Source organism: Heterocephalus glaber, unplaced genomic scaffold (genome assembly GCF_053883595.1).
Source record: "Heterocephalus glaber isolate CG9 unplaced genomic scaffold, H.glaber_assembly_v1.0 deba00000818, whole genome shotgun sequence".
Taxonomy (NCBI): domain Eukaryota; kingdom Metazoa; phylum Chordata; class Mammalia; order Rodentia; family Bathyergidae; genus Heterocephalus; species Heterocephalus glaber.
The window spans coordinates 8,854,764-8,880,810 of record NW_028258164.1 but is presented as its reverse complement, the minus strand read 5'-3'; the positions used below and the strand labels follow the sequence as shown (position 1 = coordinate 8,880,810).

The 26,047-nt window shown below is 40.0% G+C and overlaps 2 protein-coding genes across 3 annotated transcripts in view; one reads left to right on the top strand and one right to left on the bottom strand.

Moving 5' to 3' along the window:
- Positions 1–917, bottom strand: part of Arhgef5 (Rho guanine nucleotide exchange factor 5) — a 35,313-nt gene extending 34,396 nt beyond the window's left edge. Inside the window, exon 1 of one of the 2 annotated variants that reach the window (XM_004860478.4) lies at positions 779–917. The gene's annotated coding sequence lies outside the window, so the exon portion shown is untranslated. Of the gene's footprint in view, positions 1–719 lie in introns of both variants that reach the window. The other variant, XM_004860479.4, reaches the window with a different exon arrangement.
- On the top strand, positions 793–24,060 carry LOC106010715 (uncharacterized). Its single transcript, XM_087207729.1, has 5 exons — positions 793–1,177; positions 2,627–2,679; positions 15,144–15,771; positions 16,913–16,980; positions 19,468–24,060. The coding sequence occupies exons 1-3, from the start codon at positions 793–795 to the stop codon at positions 15,144–15,146; spliced, it is 441 nt and encodes a 146-aa protein (XP_087063855.1). The 3' UTR covers positions 15,147–15,771; positions 16,913–16,980; positions 19,468–24,060.
- Positions 24,061–26,047: the final 1,987 nt, after the last annotated feature.

Genomic DNA, 26,047 nt, shown 5'->3' with positions numbered 1-26,047 from the left:
GAAGGGGAGAAGGGGACTGAGAAGTGAACACAAGGAGCACCCGGATTAGCTCTTCAGGCTGGAGGGAGGGCACTTACAAATGATGCTCAGAGACAAGCTCCAACTGGGGTGCTAGCACCTCACCTCGATCCAGCCCCCAGCACAACCAGTTCCCTTCCCACCACCCTCCATTCAGGGGCCACGGTTGGGGCTAACACCAAGCTTTGGAAAGGTCCCAAATATAGGCAGACAGGGCTGGGGCCAGGGCAGAGTCAGGGTTAACAGGTTAAGGAGCGCTGGCTATCAGGGAAGAGAGGTGGGTAAAGATACACATATGCAAATGCCATGCAGATAATGCAGAAAGGCCCGGGCCTGGCAAGGAAAAAGGAGAGACTAACACATCTTAGGTAAGGAACAGTGTGGAAAGGGAATCCCAGCTGCTCCTTATTATAGGGGTTAGCTTTCCCCAGGGCCCAAACTTCGAAGAGTCTTGATTATTGGCCCCGCGAACATCGTGGGGGCACGGTGCCCATCCAAGGCGGGGACCTGGCTGGAAGCGAGTTTTTCAGACAAAAGCATTTCCTCCGGGTCCCCTCCGCTTCCCGGCCGGGTACTCGGCCCTCTCCAGGAGCTCTGCCCATCGGCCCAGCCCCCCATTTCCGGAGCTTGCGCCCCGGGACCTGGCCGGGGCTGGTCCCTGGGGAGGCCTAGTTTCCTCTTCCTTCCTGTCCCAGCCTTACCTCCTCCAGGCTCTGCGGCCGCCCCGAGCCCAGGGCGCAGAAGGGAGGCGGGCACCCACCTGGCCGGTGTCACATGCTGCCCGGGCCGAGTCCCCTCCAGGTCCCGCGGGCCGCCGGCCGCCGTTCCCAGCCAGGCCCGGCCGCCCCAGCGCCCCACCCGCGGCCCGCCCCTGCCGCCCGGACGGGAGGGCGGGATCGGGTTCTGCTAAGGAAGTTTCAGGTGAGGAAAGACGGACACACCTTCCCGGGGGAGGGGCAGGCCCTGGGCGCCCGCTTCCTGGCGGGGAGCAGGCTCCGGTCCGGCGGGCGCAGCGCAGGCCCGGCGCCGTCCAGGGGACCGGGGACCTGGAGGATCCGGAGGCTCGTGGACGGGGTCTATGCCTCGGAGCTCTCCCTGGCTTCCTTGTCCTGCGACCCACAGGGCCCCTTCACCTGCGCCCTGGGGCACCCTGCTGCTGGTCTGTTGATCTTTGGCTCGCACAGCCTCTGGGTGTGGGGTCCTGGGTTTGCCTGCCTGTTTGCTTTCAGGCCCTGATGTTCCTTGGTGTTCCCTGACCTATGCGAGTCTGGATAATCAACTGCCTCTTGCTCTCCTCTCTCTCTCAGGTCCATTTGTTCTCTCCAGATATCATCTGGTTGCTTCTGTGTTCCTGAGTTCACTGTAGGATGATTGTTTAGCTCAGGCTGTGTTCCCTCTGTGTTCTTTCCAGACCGTGTTGAGTGTACCTATCAGTATTTATGTTTAAGTCCCTAAGCCTATGGCTATGGTCTGTGTGTTTTCCTGTTTCTGTAGTTTCTTTCTTTCTTTCTTTCTTTCTTTCTTTCTTTCTTTCTTTCTTTCTTTCTTTCTTTCTTTCTTTCTTTCTTTCTTTCTTCCTTCCTTCCTTCCTTCCTTCCTTTCCCCTTCCTTCCTTCCTTCCTTCCTTCCTTCCTTCCTTCCTTCCTTCCTTCCTTCCTTCCTTCCTTCTTCTGATTCTTTCAGAGAACCGTTGTGTTGTGTTGGTCTGGAAGTCCAAGACTGCAGGAGTATAGGTGTTTCTACATGTCCCTCCAGCCACTTCAAAGAATGGCACAACACGCAGGAGTGTGTAGACACACGCTGAATCCCTCACCTAGGGGGCAGAGACTTTTGATGTTCTGTTTAGTAAGACTGCGCCCTCAACCTGTTCATTACTCTAGAGTTTTCCATGGTGATATAAATCAAGTAGAATGTTACCAGTGTCTCTGGTTATTTTGCTTTTAGGGATACCATGGTCTAGACAACTAAAAGTTCAGTGGGTTGGAGCATTTCCGGATCACTGTGCCCATCAGCTGTGGCACTAATTGTGGGTGAACATGCGCACTAGTTTTTTGTTTTATTTTGCGGGTGGCTGTAGAATAAAATATAATTACAGAAGAATGGCTTCCTCTCTGACAGAGTGATGAAGCAGCTCTATTTCAAACAAAGAGCTACTTCTGCCCTGTTACATTGAGGGGTTAAGCCTTAAAAAATTTAGCAGCTTTCAGTGTACTCTGAGCTGTCACGGAATATGCAGGAAACAGTAAGAAAAACCAAGACTAGCATTAGAGTCTATGAGGCATATCTATCATGTATATTATATGTTTGATAAGCCCAGCAAAGCAATAAAAATAGGGAGCACAGCAAGTAAAAAGGTTAAAACTAGAACTGCCTGTATTTCTAGGCTAGGAGAGAGAATTCAGTCCAAGGTCTGAGAAGGTCCTTGGTTTCTATTGGGTGAGAGAAGTTTGTCATTTTCTGCTGCTGGGGACAGACGCTGCTGGTCTCTGCAGTCTTCCTACTGCCCATGGGGAGTGGGGAGTGCGGTGGGAGGGGTGGGCCTGGCATCGTTCTGCCTCCTTGATTACAGTTCCTCCGCCCTTTGTTTTCTCTGTCTGGCATCTTGTAGACATGGCCTCTTCTTATCCTGCCAACTCGGACTTGGTCAGCATTTTTTGTTTGGTAAGTCACCACCCTCCATTCAGTGATCCCCAGGCTTTTGCCCAGAGAGTCGAGCAGCTGAGGCTTGACCGGGCTTCTCACCTGATAGTAAGATGCAGTGAGCTTGAAACTGACAGCTTAGGTCACCAGCTCCTGTCTGCAGGATCTCTTTGAAAATGGGGACCAGCGTAGTTGTCTTACCATTTCCTCCCTTCACTGTACGGACTCTGATTCTTATTATTTAATTTTTCTTTTTTCCTTTTACATTTCCTGGTTGTTGCTTTTCTGGGCTTTTTGACTTGTCATTCTATCCTGAGATTCTGATATTTTATTTGGGCCTGTACTTCTGCTAAAAAGGCCTAGAGAGAGAATGACACCTAAAAGTTTAGTGGGTTAGACTTCTTTCCTGATTGTGGGAAGAAAATAGAATTTAGATTCTGACGGGTATAGATCTGAATTCTCCCTTTACCATTTAATGCAAAACTGTGGGCTTATTAACTATCTTATGCTTCACCTTAATCTTGCTATTCTTCATTTTTATCTTTCCTAATGTCTGAAATATGGGTAATATTTAATAATACCTACCCTACTGAGTTGTTGTAGAGATTGGATGAGGATTATATGTAGAAATCACATATTACTGATGTGTGAAAGTGCTGGATATGGGTTTCTTTTCTTTCCTAACAGTGTCTGACAGTTATGCATGTTGGGTGAATAAATTTACAATAACAAGGTGATAAGGGGAGGGAAAGGTAAACAGATTCAAAATGAAGCCATTTTAAATTGAGAACTGTATCAGATGAGGGGAAATAAAAATAGGATCTGGATGTGGAAAGCAGTGCCTTTGAGATCCACTTAGGGAGTGGGTGATGGGACAAGAGCCTGTCCTATACAATTCTAGGGATCCTAGATATCACAACTAAAAAAGTCACAGTGACCTTTTTTGGAAGCAGGAATTCATCAGTGTCATCCCTGAAGCTGCCAGTAGCTTGATCAGATGCTTCATGATACCACATCCCAAGATCCCAGTCTGTCCATTCTGACCTCTTTATCCGGTGCTTTTCTCTGAATGTGGCTCAGGCCTTTCAGGTGCTGCTCTCTGCTACCACCCATGACCAACTTCTGACCCTTTTGGAATGCATTTGTAATTGAGTTTTTTTTTTTTTAACTTGGCTAACTGTGGTGTTCCCATCTTGCTCAAATCCACCCTGACTTGGCACTGTGGTTCTTAGCATGTTTTATGCTGACAAACTTTGACTTTTCTTTTCTCGTTTTTGGTTTCCCCCCAGTGATAATACAGAGCTCTGAGTGGTATTGAGAGATGGACATAAGAGTAAAGGTAGTGTGAGCGAGAGTGATACTGACACTGTTGGGGAAACACAGAAAGCCTGCCAGATAAGGAAGTATTTGAGTTGAAGAAATACTCTGTATCTTTTGTTTCTCTGTAAAGTGAAACACTATGAAAGACAAAAGTACTTATTCTGGTCAGCTTTTTGTTGCTGGAACAAAATACCTGATGTGTACAACTTAAAGGAAGAAAGGTGTATTTTTGGCTCATGGTTTCAGAGGTTTTAGTCCATGGGTCGCCTAGCTCCAGGGCAGAAATATCCTGGTGGAAGGCTATGGAGGGGGAAAGTTGCTTACCTCATGGCAGCCAGGAAGCAAAGAGCAGGGAAGGAGCCTGAAAAGAAGGAGCCTTCCTTGAATATAGTCCCCAAGGCCACACATCCCAAGACCCACCCAGAAGAGTGCTTTACTAATCAAGCCAATCAAATTGACAATCAAGATTAAACATCACAGTCCTCGTATCTTTTTGAGAATAGAACAAAGGGACTCCTCCAAAGGAAATGGACTTTGCAGAAGTAGAAGCCTGAGTGCCTTCTGATCAGGGAGTTGCAAATAGTGTGGGCTTAATTGCAGGTGTGCTTAAGAAATGGTAGAGAATGAGGTTAGAATGTTAGTCATGCAGCCAAGTTATCCTCCTAGGCCATGCGTGTTATTGAATTTGGGCATTGAATAATGGAAAGGGGCCTCCTCTGGAGAATTTTAAGCAAGGTCATGATGTGATCAGATTAAAAGTTTAGAAATACTGGTTACAATGTGGAAAGTGGAATGGAGTAGGTAGTGAGACAGAGGTACGAGGAAGTCAAGTAGATGGATGTTATAGCAATTTGATGGGTAGGATAGTCTGGTAGGCAAGAAAAGTTAGCTGGATGTGGTGACACACATCTGTAATCCCAACACTCTGGGAGGTGTCACAAGTTAGAGCCCAGCCTGGGTTATTCAGAAATTTAGCAGGTCCCTGTCTCAAAATAAAGAAAAAAGGGCTGGTGATGTGGCTCAGTGTGAAGACCTGGGTTCAATTTCCATTACCAAAAAATAAATAAAATTTAAAAATTGGCATCCTGAACTAAGGCTAGGTCAGTGTAAGTGAGGGAGGGAATAGGTTTAAGAGTCATGCTGACTATTCAGATGTAAAATAATAAAATCAGATTTTAAAAAATTGGTTATTGTAAGTGTGGGCAAATAACATGATTTGCGCTGTGGAGTATTTACTGTGCCTGTGAGAAGACAGTGCCCTGGGATAGATACCCTATCTAGGCCGTGAGGGACCCTGACTTGATCTTGCAGTGGCTGCTTGAAGGGGCCTATATTTCATTCACAGAAAAATGATTTTCTACTTTGTTGTTTGCTTTGGATTGGCTTTCCTAGGCCTAGCCCTTTCTTTCATAGTATGGGTACTTTTCTTCAGGATTTAGAATCAAGCAAAGTGAAAAGACACATTGAAGCTCCTTTCAGAGGAGCTTAGCCACAGTTGACATCATTTGTGTCCTGGAGCAGGACACAGTTTGCATGGTTCAGTTGAGACTACCTATGACTTTATGTAGTCCTGGTAAGAGGCTTGATTCTGGGGAGGGTCACTGAGGATATGTTTTGCTTATGAAAGGAGTGTGTGTACTAACTCAAATGTTTCAAAACTCAGGCATTCTCAGAGATCAAGTCAGGTAGTATGAAGAGATGAGAATCTTACCAGTGAGAGAAGGTAAAGAGGCCACTGACCCTGTCCATTCTCCTTGTGTTCATTTATGAATTATTAATAAGGTGCATAACAACTAAGTGTGCAATGCCTCAAAATGCATTCTTTGGGACATCTGCCTTTGAGTCCCTAGAAGTGCTTGTTATGTCTTTGTAGGTCATTCTTAAGCACTTAAAGCTTAGGATTCTTGGAATTCCAGTTCATGTAGAAGAAGGCAAGAACTATGGTGGACTGCAATTTGTGCTTTAAGAATATTAGGGAAACTGGGGGAGAGACTTCTGTGATGGGCCCCTGGGTATGAGCCTGGAAGGATATTAGGAAAAAGGAATGGAAGGCCAACAAGGGTAAAAGCAGAGCAGACTTTCAATAATCTCTTTAGATGGTAGGTGTGATCTTTCTTTGCTATGTAACCGTGGTTGTGTATGTGCAAAGTAATGTTTGAAGTTATAAAAGCATAAGCTTCCTCCTGTGATGCTGAAGGGAATGAGAGATGGGCCTGGTGCATGGGGCTGTGCCTTGGGATGGGATCTCTGCACACCCCTGAGAGTTGTGTTAGTCCATGCAGAGGCCCCTTTGTGTTTTTAGTTTAGAAAACTCTCCACTTTTTATCCATACATTCTTAGAGTTCACAGAGTTTCTTTAAAGAAGATAAAAGATTGGAATCAGGCTTGAGATCAATAAATGGTACAGTAGGTATTCAAATTCTCAAATGGGCTACTGTTTTAAAGACTTGGATTAGTGAAAATTAAAATAATTGATATTCTCCATTGTTTGTGTGTATGAGAAGTGCATGATGGAATGGGCCAGGATGGAGAAAAAGAAATGGTGCCATTACCTTTAAAAGAAAAAGGGCAAATCTTTACTAGCTCTGCTGGGTTCTGAGAGATCAAGAGACCACTAACCCTACCATTAAGGATCTGTGTCTAGTGGGGGACACAGATAAGCAATACTGATTCAGTGCAGTACAGCGAGCTGTCTCTGTTTGTGGGTTCAATACCTATAGACTCAACCAAACAAGGTATTTGTAAAAAAAATTATATCTATCTATACTGAACAAGTACAGACATATTTTCTTGTAAGTATTCTCTACAAAATACAGCATAACCACTACTTACATAGGATTTGTACTGTGTTAGGTTTTATAAGTAATCTAGGGATAATTTAAAGTAGGCAGGAGGAGTGCATAAGGTCTACAAAATACTGCATCAGTTTATGTAAGGGACTTGAGCATCCATGAATTTGAGTGTCCACAACACAGGAGCTTCTTAAAAAAACTTTATTTTTTTCTAAATTTTAATTTTTATGAGTACATGTTTGCAATACATGGTGATTGTATTCATCATGGGGAGTTGGTACATGTACATAACACACCTTAATTCTTTTTTGGTCCTACTCTTCTTCCCTGCTACTCCCTCCATCTCTGGATCCCCGTTTGTAAAAGTTCTGCTTCTATATTTTTCAATTCTTTTGTTTCATTGCCTTTCCTTCTCCTCCTTTCTTCTACCATCTCTTGTTCCTCTTACTAATTGAAAAGGATCCCCCTACTCCCTATTTATCTATCTTTTATTTTGCTCATTATTTATATTTGGATTTCTCATATAAGAAAAACCATATGATATTTAAGGTTGTGTATTTGATTTATTTCATTTAATATTATGTTCTCAAGGTGCAACCATTTACCTACAAATGACTCAAATATATCCTTCTTTATGGCAGAGTAGTACTCCATTGTTTATAAATATCACCTTTTCTTTATCTACTTATCTCTTAATGGGCATATAAAGCATTTCCAAGATTTAACTATTGTGTGCATATATCATTATTATTTTATTTATTTTGAGACAGGGTCTTGCTAAGTCTTTAAGTTGTTCCAGGCTGGGCTTGAACTTGCAGTCCTCCTGCTTCAGCCTCTCAGAGGGCTGGTGTGTATTTTTAATTTACATAAATGCTATTGTACTTTTGGTCTTATATTCTTTACTTTTTTCAGAGTGATGTTTAAAGACCTACCCATTTTCATTGTGTATGTATAATTTGTTGCTTTGAACCATTTTTTTGTGCTCTTATAGTATACATTTGTTATAATTTACCTCTCTCTCTTTCATTGATGGCCACCCACATGACTCAGCTTTTCTGAGTCATATACAATGCTGCCATGAGGATCCTTGTTCTTTGTGGACCTGTGTGAATTTTCAGGGTATAAATATCCAGGATCAGAATTCTGGGGTTGGAAGGTTTGTTTGACAACATATACTATAGATTGCTCCCTAGATATGGCTGAACTGGCTATGTGTTTGCCACCATGTAAAGTCCCCCTTCCCCAACAACACTTGGAACATTTTAGGCCATCATAGCTCTAAAGTAGCATTACATTACTGGCTAATTTTTATTTCTCTGGTTACTTGTGAGTTTGAGGATCTCTTGGTATACACATTAGCATTTTGTAATGCACATTGCCTATTCACATATTTTGCCCATTTTTCTATTGAGTTACTGTCATTTTCTTGTTGACTTTCGACATTTCATTGTACAGAAGTCCCTACCACCCTTATCTACAGCACCATTTTCTGTACTTTTACTTACTTGTGTTCATAGGCAGTCTGAAAGTATTAGGTGGAAAATTCCAGAAATAATACGTGAATTTTAAATTGTATGCTATTCTGAGTACTGTGATGAAATCTCCCATAGCATCTTGCTTCATATTGCCAGGGATATAAATCATTTCTTTGTACATCATATTCCCATTGTATATACTGCCTACCTCATCACTTAGTAGTCATTTTGGTTAATCACATAGATTATTGTTATGATTTGTGTCTAGAATGGCCCTCCAAGGTCTTATGACTCGGAGGTGAGGCTTTTAGAAGGTGATTGGATCAGTGGAGCACTATACTTATCAGTGGATTGGTCCATTGGACATTCATAGCTGAATGTGCTGTTAGGAGATGGGGTCTGATCAGAAGAGGCAGGCACTAGGGGTGTGACTTAGAAGAGTGTATCTCCTCCCCTGGCTCCTCCTTTCTCTGTGTGCTTCCTGACCACCTTGATGTGAGCAAACTTCTTCTGCGAAACCCTTCTACTATACCTTTCTTGCTTTGGAGCCAATTGATTGTGGACAGAATCCCCTGAGAACTGTGGACTCTCATCTTTTAAGTCATGGGTATTGGGTATTGTGTCTCAGTGATGAGGAAAGTAACTAAGACGGATTTTGATTCTGAGAGTTGGGCAATTCCTGTGATTCTACCTGACCATATGGTTCAGAAGGCTTTGGAATGTGTTTGCAGGAGGAATTTGGAATGGTTCGGAACTCTGAGAGTAAAGTCAAAGGTGCAGTGGAGATCCGTAGTGGAGAACCCATAAGGGTGCCATAGGGGTGGAACCACCCAAGCCATTTTCTGCTCATGTCTTACATCCTTCCCCAGGTGCTGGTCATAGAGGTACAGGATTTAATGTTTGCCCTGCTAAGTTTTGGTATTGCTTTTTTCCCATTCCTTTCTATCCTCCTATTTTCTCCTTTTGGAATGGTAGTGTTTACCCTGTGAGGTTGTATGTCAGCAGTGTTTAACTTTCTTTTTCATTTTTACACTGTTCACACCTAAGAGTTTGCTTTGAGTCTCAGGGGATACTTTCAGCTTGGACTTCTTAGCATTGTTAAAACTGTTAAGAATTTGGTAACTCTTAGAGATGGACTAAATAGATTTTGCATGATGAAATAGACATGAATTTTAGGGGGCCAGGGGCAGAATGTTATAGTTAGATTTAGAATGTCCCCCTAAAAGCTTTGTGTTCAGAGGTGGAGCTTTTGAAAGGTGACTAGATCACAGGGGTGCTATACTCACTCACTCATCAGTGCTATTCTGTTCATAGCTGAATGTGCCGTTAGGATGGGAGCCCTGGTCAGAAGGGGGTCACTAGGAGCATGACCCAGCAGGGTAATACAGCTCCCTTCCTTGCTCCTCCCTTCTCACTTTGTTTCCTGGCCACCGTGATGTAAGCAGCTTTCCTCCACTTCACAATTCCCACCATGCCCTTCTTGCCTTGGAGCGAGCTGACTATGGACTGGATCCTCTGAGAACTGTGGGCTAAAATGAACCTCTTCTTTAAATTGTGTGTGGCAGGTATTGTGTCTCAGCAAGGAAGAAATTTGCAAAACAGCTCTCAGGGTATCGCAGTGCTGTGTTCAAGTAACACTTGTCTTACTTAGTAATGGTCTCAGTGCTCAAGAGCAGTGATGCAAAAGAAAGTACTAGGACATAAAGCATGAATGGACAGACCAACTCTGGTATATGTGGCAAGGCTGTAGGGCATTAGGAAAAGCATAGTGTGTACAGGATTTGTTACTACCTACAGTTTCTGCTGTCCACTGAGAGTCTTGGAATGTATCTCTTGTGGATAAGGGAGAACAAGTTTATATCCTCAATTTTAGTAAGTTTTAGACAGTGAAAATATTGTCTCTTTGTAATCTTAGCTGAAATATAATTTTGCTGTACACTAATTTTGCATTAATTTTATCTTCTATTCTGATTCTACTTTTACATTATATTAGGTAGATGACCATTTTTCTTTTTCTCTACACTGTGAACCAGGTTTTCTTCATCATTTTAATTTTTTTGATTTATGCTATGAAATTCATCATGTATTAAGTTTTCACAAGTAGAATTTTTTATTCTTTCTGTTCAGTTTCACTTATCCATTCAGATACTTTAGTTCTAAACTGCTTTTGTGGCAATGGTTTTGAATTACATCTCTATATTTGGTTGGGATAGTTCCCTTCCTGGATCCACTTTATTCTTCTTTCTCAATATTGACCTAGTTATTTGTTCCATTTGTATTATAAAGTAGTTTTTCAGAGATTGTCAAAAACTCCAACTATAATGTTGGTGGAGGTTAATTTGGGAGATAGAATTTTCTGGTAATAAATTGTTCATCTAAAGAGTATAGAATGTTTTCCCAATTACTCTTCTCATTTTATATGTTCTTTACTAGATTAAATTTTTTCTATGTATTTTTATTACAGATATTTATAGCTACTTTATAGATTTTATGCTGCTATGAATTAGATCTGATTTTTCACTTACATTTTTGCAGTGAGTTCTCCTAACCTAGAGAAATGGCTTTTGTTTTTAATTTCTTCATCATACTGTACATTTTTCTCAAGAGCAGTGGCTCCGTTTTTTTTCTTTATATATTCTCAGTGTGGTTTTTTGTTTTTGGGTTTTTGTGTGTTTTTTTTCTGTACTGGGGATTGAACTCAGGACCTTGCACTTTTGAGGCAGGTGCGGTGCCAGTGAGCTCCATCCCTGGCCCTATTGTCAGTGTTTTAAACATGACCTAGTAAGTGATCAATGACTTTTTTTGGTACCAGGGATCAAACTCAGGACCTTGAGCTTGCCAGGCAGGCACTGTGCCACTGAGCTAAATCCCCAGCCCCAGAATGTTTTTTGAATGAATAAGTAAAGAGTAGGCTATGTAGAACAGAATCGTCTCCTTTGATATTTGTAATCTTTCTGACATCCATAGCAGTTGCAGCAATTGGTCCACCACAAGGACCAGGAGGCAGTCTATTCTTTTGCATGGTGTTCTTCCTGACAGTGATCAATTAGTCCCCTGAGGTGGCTAACTTAGTCTTAGCTAGCTTCCACCTCCTCCAAGGCAAAATAAATTTTTTGAACATAGTTTTTTGTTATTTATTGTGGATTTCTCAAAGCACACACTCTTGGATCAATTTGTGTATAATTTTTGAAAAGCTTCACTGCCAGACTGGTATTGAGACTTGGCGCTTCCTAAGGTACCTATATAATTGTCTCCCTGAAATACTTACAGGATTGAAGTACCTATAAGATTGATTGTCTTCCTGATTTCCTCTTCTGAAGCAAACATTTAGACTTATTAAGTGGTGATTCAGCAAAGGGAAACAAAATAATGTGAATACCAAAACCTAACTGCCCTTAGGACTGGAGCAAGGTTGGACATAGCTATAGGGACCCTTGATAACTTTAGACAAAAGTGAAGAAAACATAGAAAGGAAGAAAATAAATGGTAATCCATCTGTCTAATGAAATTTTCCCTGAGTACAATGTGAAAGCCTTTCTCAGTATGCCTCTTACCCTCATCCGCAGTCTCCCCTTGTCTTTCCTATTCTTGACTGCATGAACTCTGTGTTTGGGCCCTCTTGGATTGCTTGTTAAACCACCAATAAGCCTTCTATAATTTTACTATCCAATTTTCATAGATAGTAATCTGTATATCTGAAATAGGCTTCTTGCCTTTCTCTACCAATTCATCGAACTCCTTCAGTTCTTTTCAATAATAATAATACTTTACCTGAAACCTGCCCCAACTTCTCCAGATGAAGTAGTCACGTCTCATTCTGTGCCACCATAACATATCCAACATAAACTTCTGTTAGTGCCTTTCTATTGCTAGGTTGTTGTAACTAGTTTTTAGAACTGTGTCTTTTACCTACAAGTTGAATGCTTATTAATATTTGAGACCACGCCCTCTCTGTCTTTGTGACTTCAGTATTCAGTGTGGATTCTGTATAGAGAAGGCAATCAATCAATACTTGCTGAATAGATAATTGAGTAAATTTACCATGGAGAGGATAGGATTTTTTTGTTCCTGGTACCAGGGATCAAACTCAGGACATTGCACTTACGAGGCAGGCGTGGTGCCATTGAGCTAAATCCCCAGCCCAGTGAGAATAAGATTTAGATGCACTACTCACCATGTGGTTCTAGCCAAAGAACTGGCCTTTCTATTCATCTATAAAATAAAAGGAATATATCTATATTTGTTCAATTTTGGAGATGCTATGAGAATTTACCAGCATTAGTCAGCTGGATGCCTGAAGAAAACCACACAGACTTGGTGTCCTAAACAACAGATACTTAGTTCTCACAGTTCTGAATGCTAAATCGAAGGCCCAAGGACCAGTAGATTAGGTCTTTTGGTAGAATTCTCTTACTGGGTTGTAGGTGGCTGCCTTTTCTTTGTATACTGCAGACAGAGGAAGTTCTGATATCTCTTCCTATTCTTTTAAAGACCCCAAAACCATCTTCCAAGCTCTACTCTAGTGACTTCATCTATGCCCAGTTACCCCCCTAAAGGCCCACCACCTAATACTGTCCCTAATAAAAGTCCTCACACAATTAAGCTTAAATGTCAACTTGAGTGTCTTGAGAGCACATCAAGGATTAGTAAAGCACACTTCTGGGTGTGTCTGGAGGGGTCATAGAGGTTTGACCTTTGCTAGTTTATGTTGACCCACATCCCTTCCTCTCTTGTGTTGTTCTCCTGCTCTGCTTCCTGGCCTCCAAGAACTAAGCAGCTTTGCTCCACCATACCCTTCTGCCATGATGTTTCTGCTGTGGAGCTAGCTGACCATGGACTGAATCCCCTGAAACCATGAGTCAAAGTAAATCTCTCCTCCTTTAACTTGTGGGTATTGGCTGTTTTGTACCAAAAATGGGAGAGCTGACTAACACAAGCCTTTTCAAAAGAAATACTCCAACTGTGGAGTCAGATGAGTGAACAATGGACCTTGCCCTCAAGTTGATGCTTCCATTTCCTTGCTTACCTTTCTATTTTATCTTTCATCTTTATGACATTTGGGGGATGCCACTTATCACATAGGTTTGGGTTCATTTGTTCCAATACTCCCTTTGTATCAAGACAGTATCTGTCAAGGTTTGATTTTGCTTGAGAAATAAATGAATCCTTAGAACAAATTAAGATTATTCAATAAAGGAAGACAAGTCACCGTTTAACCTCTGGAGTGAACTTCAGGTGAGCACCAAACTAACTCAGAGGGAGGAGAGAGAGAGTAGCAGTTCCAAGTGAGTCTAGAATGCTGGTGATTATTGATAAGAAGCATATTTGAATGGGAAACTGTCGGTCTCAACTAAAATCTAGCCTTAAAGATGATGCTTTTATGTTCTTATGATAGAAGTTAATAAAAATTGCATCAATGACAAATTAATGGAGCTCCTAGAAGAAACTGAAAAAGTAAAGCTTGCTTGAGGGATATTTATACCACTCATATTTCCAGAGAGGAGATAAAATTTTGGAAAACAAAATTCAATAGGAAAATTGTTAAACATAGGGTGACCAAGCAATCAAATAATAATAAATGCTGGTGTGGTTAAAGGGAAGAGGAAATCCTTCTACATTGTTGGTGGGAATGTAAAATAGTACACCGAATATGGTTTGGAGATTCCTCAAAAAAAGAAATTCCATTAGACCCAGCTGTTCTCCTTCCTGGAATCTTCCTAGAGTTAAAGACATCATGCTAGAGTGATACATGCCTATTCATGTTTCTAGCAGCATAATTCATATCTAAACCTTGGAAGCAGCCTATATGTCCATCAAAAGATAAATAAACTGTGGTTTATTTCTGAACAGTGGATAAAGAAAGGTCTGTCATAAAGGATAAACTTGTATCTTTGTAGAGAAATGGGTGTACCTTGATACTGTAATGGTAAGTGAATAAAATCAAACACATACGCTTAAATACTTCATGGTTTCTCTTATATGAGAAACCCAAAATATAAACAAATTATAGATCAAAACAAAATATAATAGGAAACAGACAGGTCTTTTGCAAAATGGAAGGGGACCAAGAGGTAGAGGGGAGGGGGAGAAAGAGGATGGGAAAGGATAGAAGGTCTGCTTTGAGGGACATTTATCAACTCGTATTGAAACAAGAATTGGGATGTATTGTGTACATGTATCAACTCCCCACAATGAATGTAATCATTATGCACTGCAAACATGTAGGAATAAAATGAAAAAAAGAAAGTATAGTCATCCTTCTGTATTTTCAGATTCTGCCTCTGTACTGAACATATACAGATATTCTTTTTCAGGTTATTGTTCCCTAAACAATGGACTGTAACATGTTTACATAACATTTATATTTCAGTCAGTATTGCAAGCAATCTGGAGATAATTTAAAGTGTATGGGATTATTGCATAGGTGATAGACAAATAATGCACCACTTCATGTAAGGAAGTTTAGCATCCACAAACTCAGCTATGCACAGGGGTCCTGGAACCAGGCCCCTGAAGATACTAGGAGATGATTTAGCATTTTGTGAAGTCTTATTTTTGTCTACTATTACTATATTTCTTTTGGCCTATGTATCTACCCTTACTTTATATTATTGTGTGTATATGTATATGTGCATACGTATTTGAATCAAATATATTCATTTTGTATAAGAAATATGCACATACAAATACACAGATATGTACATAAATATTTATACTAGCTCTTATATTGGGAAGAAGGGGGAGTTAGTGTTCCAGACATTCCTATGGTGCAGACTTACAGCCAAATATTTTTGCTATCATGTTTATATATACATACATGTATATATAGATTAAGTTTAATATATACTTATTATATCCACATGTACACATATGTAAAATACGTCTTTTCCTGTTTCAGTGAGTGTTTACTAGAGAAACAAATATAAGACAAAATGTACAAGTATATAAGAATCGACAAGACTGGCGTGCAGTGGCCTCCCACAGAATCGGATGAGGCAGAGTGCAGAGGGTCTGTCTGCACACTGGAGACCGAAGGATCCGGCTGAAGGTCCAGAGCTCACTGCAGTGTCCCGTGCGAATCTGTGTTAGGAGGCTGATGGGTCTGAGATGCCGGAAGGCTGAAGGATCAGTGTGAGAGGCTGAGGAGTCTGCACTGGAAGCCAAGAGATGATGTCCAAGGTGAAGGCAAAGACTGGAGCTCTTCCAAAGAAGCAGAAGCAGACCCATCCTTCTTCATCTCCCCTTTCTACCATCCAGGGACAAGCTGCCCTAGGGTGGATCTTCCACACCCTAGGGTATGGATTTGCTGAGCCAATTAAGTTGAGCTTCTCTTACTCAAGTTGACACAATCAATCAACCATCACATTTCCTACTTGGGAGAAACTATAAATATGCATTCTTTTTTTATCTTGTTTTCTTTTTGTATCTTGTCTTTTTGGCACCCAACTCTCTCCATATTACTGAGAAGATAATTTGGGTCCTTGTGTGGTGCTTCTTCTGATGGAGATAATACAAGCCCAAAACCGGTAACAGTGTGTTTACTTTGAACATGGCAATAACCTTAGTTTTGCCTTTATTGTCTTTCCCCTTTGCTCTCACAAAGTTATTCGCTTTATTCTCAGTCTTGAGTCCTTGCTATGTCTGAGGTGTCAGCTCCACTGTCAAGTACCATCCCTGTGACTGTGCTTAGTGTAAATGTCCCTCTTACACTTTTGTCCTTGTTTACACACTTTTATTCCAAAATGCAGCCACTGCTTCTAGGGCCACATAGCACTGTCCTCCCCTGCTGTAGATAATGGGTGGGCATCCTGCTTTCATTAGGCCCTGCCACCTGTGCTCACCCCATGCTTCTGTGAGCATAGAGCAGATCTTGCAGATGAGAGAGGGTGAGATGGGGAACATGTGTGGCTGTGTCACGGGGTTTACTGCCAAGGCAAAGAAGCACAAAAGGGAAGAAAAAACAATGGAGATGAGAATGAAGAGAAATAGAGCGAGATGCCATTCACTTCGGCAGAAACATCCTTCTATTTTCTTTATTAAACAAGTATTCCTGCCTTAATGGCTCTCTCAAGAGGGAAATACTGAAGATGTTCAAGGCATAAAAGCAAGACATTAAACAACAAAAAAATGTAAAAACCATAGAGTTAGGACAGTTCAATTCTGAGTTTTTAGAGACAATCAACTCCAGAAATATTATGGTGTATAAGATCATTTTCCTAAGTCTCAATGGTGGCCAAAGAGGGCCAGTAACTCCGTATCATTCAGGCTAAATTACTGAGCACCTTCTTTAGACTGCCCACATTCTTGATCTCCTTACTGCGCATAAATTAATGGTAGGATGCTTTTGTCCATGTGGGTTATACAAAGATAATTATAATTATAACATGGCCCATGCCATAAAAGAATTTGGAACATTTAGGTGGAAATTGTAAAATAATATTCTAAATCAAACTCTGAGAAGTCCAAAGAGGGGTAAAAATCATAAAGCCACAGAAATTCAGAGGAAAGTATGGTTGATGCGGGCCACAGTGACAAGGATGGGCTCTATTAAAAGAGTGATCCTTGAGCTGGGTGGAAAGTGGGTGGGTGTAGGAATTGCGTTTCCATGAGGACAATAGCTACTCTTCACTACCATGGTTCCACCCTCTGCCTCCTTTACCCCGACAGGTAAAAGCAGCGTTTTGGAAAAGGAAGGCCCAGAAGGCTGAGCGTGAATCCTTGAGACATCAACTTAGGTATGTGTGGGGGCTGTGGGAAGTATTATTACCTGGAACAGTCTTCAATCTGTAGACCCAAACCTGTCTCTAGCAGGGCGTTTCTCTTAGGAACTTACCAGATCACGCGTAGATTGTTTTCAGGCAGAAGCTGTTTTGTATTTCTAGTTCCAGCTGGAAACGCGAGTGATGTAGTTGGCAGAAGCAATAGCACCATCTGGTGGAGACAGATGCTTCCGTGCACAAGCTTTACCGTTCTGAAAATATCAGCAATCCCAAAGAATAATTAGTTTTAAAACACATTCTTAACTCTAAAGCACTCCTGGGATGCATAATATATCAGTAACAAAAAATTTCTCATATATTCTAATTCTTTATTGACTGAGCTAGCACTCTTGACCAGTGACAGACTTTTTATTTTCACAATACTTAATTAGGATTTAATATTCTCCCTGTGTCAGACTCATTTATTTAGGATGTGGATCCTTACGTTTGAGATTTAACCATGTTCCAAGGGATCCAGGCTTCTTTACATTTAGCAGAGTAACTGAATCCTCAGTAAGAATGAAGGAATAAACAGTAGATTTCATTGTTCTTTTCTGTCTCCTACCATGTATCAGAAACACACCTCCATCTTTGAATGACAGAGTTCCTTAGCACTGGGCTGGGGGAAGGGAGGTCTTTTTTATCATTGAGAAACTAGAACAACTGTATCCGGAGCTTAGCCAAGAATTCATATCTGTGATAACTAAACAGTCATCTAGAAATTTTATCTGGTCCACTAAAAAAAAAATCTCTAGCAGAATGTTTCATTTGCAATCATAAACTCATTGAACAATTAAAGAATGAATGAGACTTTTAAATGTGAGTGGTTCACCTTCCAAATGCCCAGTCTTCTCAAGTTTATTATCCCTGTTTTATCTGCATCAAGTATGGAGTTCATCTTCCTGGGAAAGTTTGAACTTCTGAACAATCTCACATTTCTTCAGAGTTTACAGTCGGTGTGAATTATGCAGAAATTTACAAAATCTTTTTTTTTTACGCTTCAAAACTTAAAAGTACAAAGTAAGTCTCCCTTCCTCCCCCAAAAATATTCCCCAGGTATCAGTTCACTTCTCTGGGATAGTAATATTGCAAGTTGTCTGTGAAATGTTACCAAAAATATTCTGTGCTTATAGGAAATTTATTGCATCAAGGATACGCCACAGAATATTTTGAATTTGCATTTATCACTTGAAAGTATAGATTTTTTTATTTTTTATTTTTGGTACCGGGGATCGAACTCAGGGTCCTTGCGCTTTCACGGCAGGTGGCGGAACCACTGAGCTAAATCCCCGACCCGATCACTTGAAAATATAGATTGGAGATTGTTCTGTATCATTACATTAGTGCTACCTTGCTTATTTTTCAGCTGTGCAATATTCTATTGAGTGAATATTGCATGGTTTACATAGCCAGTCTCCTCTTGAATTTGTTTCCAGTAGTTTGATGTACAAACAGTGCCTCACTGGATAACATTTACATCCGCTGCTTTGCATGCATTGCAGTCTACCTGCTGGATGTATTTGGAGAAGTGGAATTGCTAGGTCAAATGGTTTTCACATTTGTAATTGTGAGAAATGCTCTCCTCCTTGGAAGTCATTTGTACTGACTTACAAGAACGTAGGATGCCCCATGCCCTCATTAACTGTTTTTAAAAAACAACTTTTGGGGCCAGGGATTTAGCTCAGTGGTTCCACTGCCTGCCTCGCAAGTGCAAGGACCCGAGTTCGATCCCTACTACCAAAAAACCCACAACTTTTGGACTTTGACGATCTTATAGGTATTATATTTGAATTTAATGAGTAGCAGGTTTCACAGTTTTCTTACTATGAATTTGGTTTAACGAGCATGAAGTTTTTCATGAGACCTGATCACCGAGTCAATTCTTTCTCCAAAGTTACTTTAGCAAATATACTGATTGTTTAAAATTTTAGTTTTTAGAATAGGTAAAAAGTGGCTTCAATTTTAAACACCTTCCAAAATTACTCATTTATGTTCTCCTCCTTCTTTTCATTTCCAGTAGTGGATTTACCATAAAGCTAGAGAAGCTTAAGCTTTAGACCCCTTTCTAAATCCCCAAACTAGTTTTGTACTCATAATTTGACATTCCTTTTCTTAAAAATGTTGTCCAAAGTTATAGAAGCTTCAGGCTGGATACGCCCCTGTCTTCCCAGTTTCCAACCTCTCAATTTCTTATGTGTCCCTCTGGATTACTTTATGCACATAGAAATATATCCAGAAACGGATTATTCATACTTTTGCTTTGTACGCTTGCTTTCCTCAATGTGTCTTGGATATATTCTGTGTAAATTATAGAGAAGGTTCATGCCCTTTCTTTGTTTTTCATTTTTTTTTGACAGTTGCATGGTCTTCCATTGTATGAAGTTAAGCTCTTTATTTCATCAGCTCTTCACTGGTACGCCTTAGTGTATATTTGTTTTGTTTCATTTCTGCCATTTTCTTAAGTGTCCGGGCAGGTTTTGGAGCCCTGAATGACAGTCAAGAATCTGGTAGAGCCACAGGCTTCAGAAGAGGTGGGAATTAAATGGATGAAATTGGCAGGAGGAATCCCAGCCTTGCTTACCCTCCACCCTCTTCAGGTATCTACAACTCTAACTCTTTTCAAAACAGGTCCCTGGAAGCCTGCTATTCATAGCCTAGTGTGAATCTGTGCATCTGCATGCTAAGTTTATCTATGATTATGAAACACAAGATTGTCTTGCTAAAGCATTTCTAACAATCTGAAGACAGGAGGGAAACACAATTATCAGTCTTCAGATGGTATAAAATCATACTGGGCAGGTAACAGGTGGGATAGATAGCCCATGAGGACACATTAGTCTACCAGAGGCCTTGCTACAACCCACTAAATAACTGCCACTACTCACACAGTAATGTTTTAGTGTCCTGTGTCTGATGGGAAGGGTTGAACAGCTGATATCTTCTATGCCAGGAGATTCAATCGTTTTGAGACTAGACTCTTTATACCCTCTTCAGTCATTACTTCCCTTCTCATTCAAGACAGTACACACCATGAAAATTACATTTCGAATAGCTGGAGATGCAGCCTTTCCATTCTCCTTATCCTCTTAAAGTGTCAGCTGCCCCTTCTTCCATCAGAACCTGTTTTCTGGAAAGGATCATGCACCTGTCTAATTTGGTTACTGCAAATCTAACCGAATCCTCAGTGTCACTTTTAGTTCATATATCAGTGTTATATAAAACTTCTTTATGTGAATAGTTGCATAGTATTCCATAGTATAGATATAGAATATTTTATTTAACAACCCCATTTTTCACTAATGTTAGGTTATTTGTGACATTTTGCTCAAATATGACTCAAATTTAAAATTTAATATTTTAATATGGATATGTATATATTTGGAGACATGTATGTGAAACTATTTCTGTAGGATATGTTCCTAGAATTAGAGTTCCTCAAGAGGTGTAAACATTTTAATTCTTGAAGAGATATTTCTAAATTTCCCCCAAATCAATTTAGATTCCTGTCAAGATTATGAATTGGGATCCACATGCCCACATGCTCAGCAACAGTATAAAGTATCAGTCTTTCTAGTTTTGTTTATCTGATGGGAAAAATGTTCTTTCATGTTTTAAAAGCCATTTCTCTAATTTCCAGAGGGCCGGTGCATCTTTCATCATGTTCTGAGAATAGTAAATGTTTCTATTTGAGTTTGTATATTTAATTTCCCAATTGGAAAAATGGCTTGAATATTACTATTATGTTCATGGTATATATAAAGACTATGTTAGCTATATTCTTACTTTCTCTTAAAGTGGTTTTTCAAGACATTAAAGCTGTTTGTGTATGTGTGTATATGTGTGTGTGTATGTGTGTGTGAAGGTGTATCTTTTTAAAAATGTTTTTTAATTGGTGAAATTGTATATATTTATTGTGAAAAACATGATGTTTTGAAATATATGTTCATTATGGAATGACTTAAATTAGCATATGAATTGCCTAAGGTAGTTATCATTTTTGTGGTGAGAACATTTTAAACTTATATCCTAGCATTTTTCAAAAATACAATATATAGTTCTTAACTGTAGTTGTCATGTTATACAGTAGATCATAAGTCTGATTTTCTTAACCCTTACATTAACCTCGCCAGAGAAAGGTTCCATAAGGCTGTGTCACAGGGAGGCCAGGCCCTATGCTCAGTGGTTATGGGTGTGGTCTTCGGAATCAGGCTGACCTGGTTTAGACTCCGGGTTGAGTCATATTTCTTACATTTTCTGTGCCTCTGTCACCTCTTTTGTAAAGTGAGTGCCATAAAAGTTGTAAACTCACAGAATTTTCCTGAGGCTTATTTGTATTTTTTATGTTTTGGAAGTGCTGGAGATGAGACCGGGAGCCTCACACATGTGGGACAAGCGCTCTGCCACTGAGCTGTCCCCCAGCACTGTCGTAAACTCCAGACAGGATAATAACACGATGCATGTAATTCAGCACAGTTCCAGACACTTCCAAGTGCTCAGTATTTGCTATCCATTAAAATTATTATTTATAATGTGGACAACACATGCAGAGAATTAGATATTTCAGTTTTATTCTAGGTCCTAGAAACTTTCCCAGTAAAACTTATTCTTAGTAATATCCTAAAAGACTAATACAGTCCTCTTTTATTAGAGTGGGGATTTCTCATTATGTTTTAGCCAGTCATATGAATTTTCTGTTTCTTAGAGCATGAAAATAATTAACTCACCCATTAATTCAGTGTTTACTCTTAAGTTCTTACTGTGTTTAAAGCCTGAGAGATTCAGTTCTCTTCAAAAGTCTATTTCACTTTCTCTGTATGAAACTTATTCCACATTCCTTTAAACTGTGAAAATCCTAATTTATACAAAATGCAAGGAAACAGGAAAGAAGCTTAAAGGCAGTTTAGTTCAACTTTTTATTTTATAGATGTAAAAACTGAAGCCCAGAGGCAGGAAGCAACTTTTCTAAGGTCACACCGTGCGTAAGTATGGGAACTGGGATGAGAAGCCAGACATCCCAGCTCTACAGCAGCACTCTGTGAAACCATACCATGTTCAAGGATCCACTTCTGTTAACCCAACATGACTTCAAAAATCCTGACCTTGGTATAATTCCAAAGGAAATGAAATCACCAACTTGTTAAAATGTTATCATTCCCATGCTCTTCTCAGCACTATTCAAAATAGGAAAGATACGGAAACTACCTAGGTGTCTATTGACAAATAAATGGATAAAAAATTTTGGCATATATTTATAATGAAACATTATTCAGCCTTTAAAAATTAGGAGATCTTACCACTTGCTACAGTTTGGATGAACCTAGAGGATATTATACTTGGTGCAATAAACCAGACACAAAAATACTGCATGAAATCTAAAGAAAATGTAATATATAGAAAGATGGAGAATAAAAACAGTGATTATGAGGGTCATAGTGTGGAAGGAGGACTAGGAATGCATTGTTTCAAAGGATACATGTAGCAAATATAGAGGATGAACAATCAAAAGATCTAATGTACAGCACAAAGATTACAGCTAATAAAATTGTATTCAGAATAAAGATTTGAGGGAATGTGAAGATTACAGCATCTTTTGTTTCTATGTGTGGTGAAGGATATCTTGATTTGTTCCACTATCGTAACTATTTTCTTATATATTTATATGTATCTTTAAAGATCATGCAGTATAACTTAAGTATACACAATAAAATTCATTTAAAAACATTAAAAACAAATATACAAAAACACAGGTTTTAAAATGATAAAAATGAAACACGGCTGTCTGAAGTTTGTCAAGAAAGATAGAACCTAACACACTTCCCTACCTATTTGAAGACAATAGTACTGTGAAGTCCAGTAGCATAGCTTTCTAGGTCTTTTTCATTTTTGTCTACTCTCAACTACCCACATATAACAAGAATGCACTGCACTCAAGGTAGACAGTACCAGTGATCCTACAGATCAGCTTCTGGCAGCCCCTGGCCCACATGCCAGAGATGGTACAGGTGCCAATTTCTGGTGGGAAGTGAGCCAACTGCCACACACAATTCCCACCCTCATCGTTTTCAGCAGATATCATGTCCACCCTCTTGCCCATGTCATCCGAGGCAACACCCTGACAAGGCTTTCCATATGGCCCCATCTTGGCCTTCCAAAACCACAGGCTCAGTAATTCAACACACACATTAGAGAAACCAATGACCGCTGATTCCTATAATAAAAATGAAACATTCTCAGCATGTTTAAACAGAATGTTCATTTATTTTCTTCTTTATGATTATAGAGTAATAGAATGTTCTTGATTATTAATATATATCATAGAATATGCCAAAGCAAGAATTAGGCAAATCTAATGAACTTGCCTAACCTTAAAAGAATAAAAGGCAACACATCCCCAGCCCCCAGCCTATATATTATGGGTAGAAATCTGGACCCACTGACCATTTAGTTGTTCATTTAAACTTTAGTTCCGGTTTATTGAGCATCTACTAGGAATGGTCCTGTTGCTGGCTGTTCAGAGCACGAATATCCATAAGTCCTCTACAAAAGGCTGCCTCAGAGTTCATGTACACCTGGCTGCTTAGTCTTGAGTTACTTTCTACCACTGAATAATTCTGTGATGTTAAGCAAATAAATTTGCTTCTTTAAACTTTATTTTCCCAATCCTTATGTAAGGGTAGTATTAGTCCCTACTTTGCATATTTGATTATAAGGATAATATTAAGGCATTTTAGATGGTGCCTAAAACAGTCAATTCTCAAAAATTATCAACTACAATTAAGTTTCTCCTGTACTATAACCCGAAATTAGAAAGCCTGTAAGAGGGTTAGAAATCAGAAGGTCAATTGACACTGAAAATTTGGAAATTAGGGCAACCAACAGTTAAAAGGTCCTTAATATGACAAGATTTTGGTGATTACTTGCTGTGTGACAGGGACATGTATGTGTTGGGGATGAAGAAATGAACCAATTCTTGAACTTCTACTTGTGGAGAGATGGCATAAAATTGAGAACTGTAAATCCCAGGTTAAGGATTATTAAAAAGCTGGAATTCTGAAATCACTTGTCTTGGGTGAAGTCCCCTGTTTTCTTGGTGGATGGGCTGGGACTAGGATTAAAGGTAGGGGGGTTTCCCTGGGACCTTTGCCCATGACCCACAGAGAGCACTGAGCTTGGAGTCAGCTTGGGCTCCTGGTCAGGATGGTCCCTGCAAGGCTTCCATGCCTCTAGAGGGACAGAAAAGCCATGTGTGCAACAGTTTGGGGACCTGTCAGCACCAATACTTCTGTCTAAAAGAGCTGCAGTCCCAACTCAGAAAGTCTACACACCCTGCCAGGGTTAAAATGATTTCTGACATAATGACAATACTAACAATATATCTTATGTTTGTGTGACCCTTCATGTCTTCAAATGATGTCCACCTGCATCTCTGTCACTAGCAGTGTTCAGTAGCCCCCTGAAACAGCCCAAAGAACTCTCTTTATGCATAACACAGGTTGTAATGGAGCACACAACATTGCTGTGGAGCTAAGTCACCATTTAAAGCCTTTCTTAGGAGCTACTGGGATTATAAATTGTATATCTTGTTTGGATAAACTATAAGAAGACTTTTTAATGCCCTTCAATTGGTGAACCATGAATTTAAAACTGTGATGTCAACATCTGTGTTATCCTACCAGTTCAAAGAATGTGGCCTTGTAAAGACAGTCTTTCCTTGCTACGTCATCCTTATGTTTGCACACTAGTGGAAAGTCAATCTGGATTTTTCAGCAAATGTTAGTACTTTTTTGTGTGGGAGCCAGTGCTTGTCTTTGGCTGGAGGTAAAAAATGTTCTTTCTATTCTCTTCCTACTTCTTCTGAAACTTCATAATCTTTCTTTTTAATATCAACTATGGTTATTGGTTTGGGAATAAAATTGCCTAAATTTGATCTTAGGCCAGATATTTATTGGCTGGGTTCATTTATTATATTGTTTAGTCTCTCCGTATCTCTGTTTTCCCACATAAAAGTTCTTAATGATAGCTCCTACTTCATAAGGTTGTTATGATGATTAAAGAGCTAATACTTATACAGGTGCCCTCAGTAGGGTGTGTGTGTGTGTGTGTGTGTGTGTGTGTGTGTGCATATGCACAGATATGTAAGTGGCGTATGTGAAACTAGAGATGTCTTCGTTCTGAGTCTTATCACCATTTTCAATTCTAAACTGAACCTGTAATATGAGTGAGAACAGTCTCCAATGCTACACTCTGTGTTCTTCTAAGACCCTGGATCTGCTTTGCAAATATGCCCATAGGACTCATAGACCAGGACAGGAAGATTTCCACACACAATCTCAGACTCGCCTGGCCTCATCATGCCATGTATTCATGGAGAAAAAAACCCCTGCATTCACCAGACATAGCCTACATTGGGATAAAATGATTGAACTCTTAATGTAGATAAAAATGTACTACATTACCCTGGTTAATTTTGGTTTGAGAGTCAGATTGGGTATGAGTCTAACATTTACTATTTGCTTAATGCTTGCATTCATAAACTGAGATGATAACAAGACATGGATTTGCTAAAATGATAAATGAGGTTCTTTGTATAAAGTACCTGTAAACATGCAGTGGATGCCAGAGAATAAGCGCTAAGTGGTTATATTATTATTGAAACACCCTTTTCCATTCAGGTGCCTCTGCTTGTGTCTTTCCATGTACACTTAATGTATCATGTTTCTGGAAAAATGAAACCAATAAAATACATATAATTATAGGAAAGGATTTCTTCAATGGGCTCACAAAATCAGAGGCTGGATAGGCCACCTGCAAGCTGGAGGGGCAGAGGAACTGGTAGCTACACTGAGCATAATGCTGAAAGGCTCAGAACAAGAGAGGATGAAGATGCATCCTTAGTCTGAAGCCAGAGGCTGAAAACTCCCATGGAGAGCCACTGGTGCAAGGGCTACTTTCAAAGGCTGAAGAACTTGGAGCTGATTCTACAGATGAAAGAGCAGAACAATGCATTTTCCCAAGAGGAGTAAAGTGTGGGCAAGAGCAAACA

What these genes read in the sequence shown, in the direction of transcription:
- LOC106010715 (XM_087207729.1), top strand. Translation starts at nt 793, where the DNA reads ATGCTGCCCGGGCCGAGTCCCCTCCAGGTCCCGCGGGCCGCCGGCCGC. An exon ending in CCTGGGGCACCCTGCTGCTG is followed by an intron (nt 1,178 to 2,626) that starts GTCTGTTGATCT and finishes GGCATCTTGTAG; the next exon opens with ACATGGCCTCTTCTTATCCT.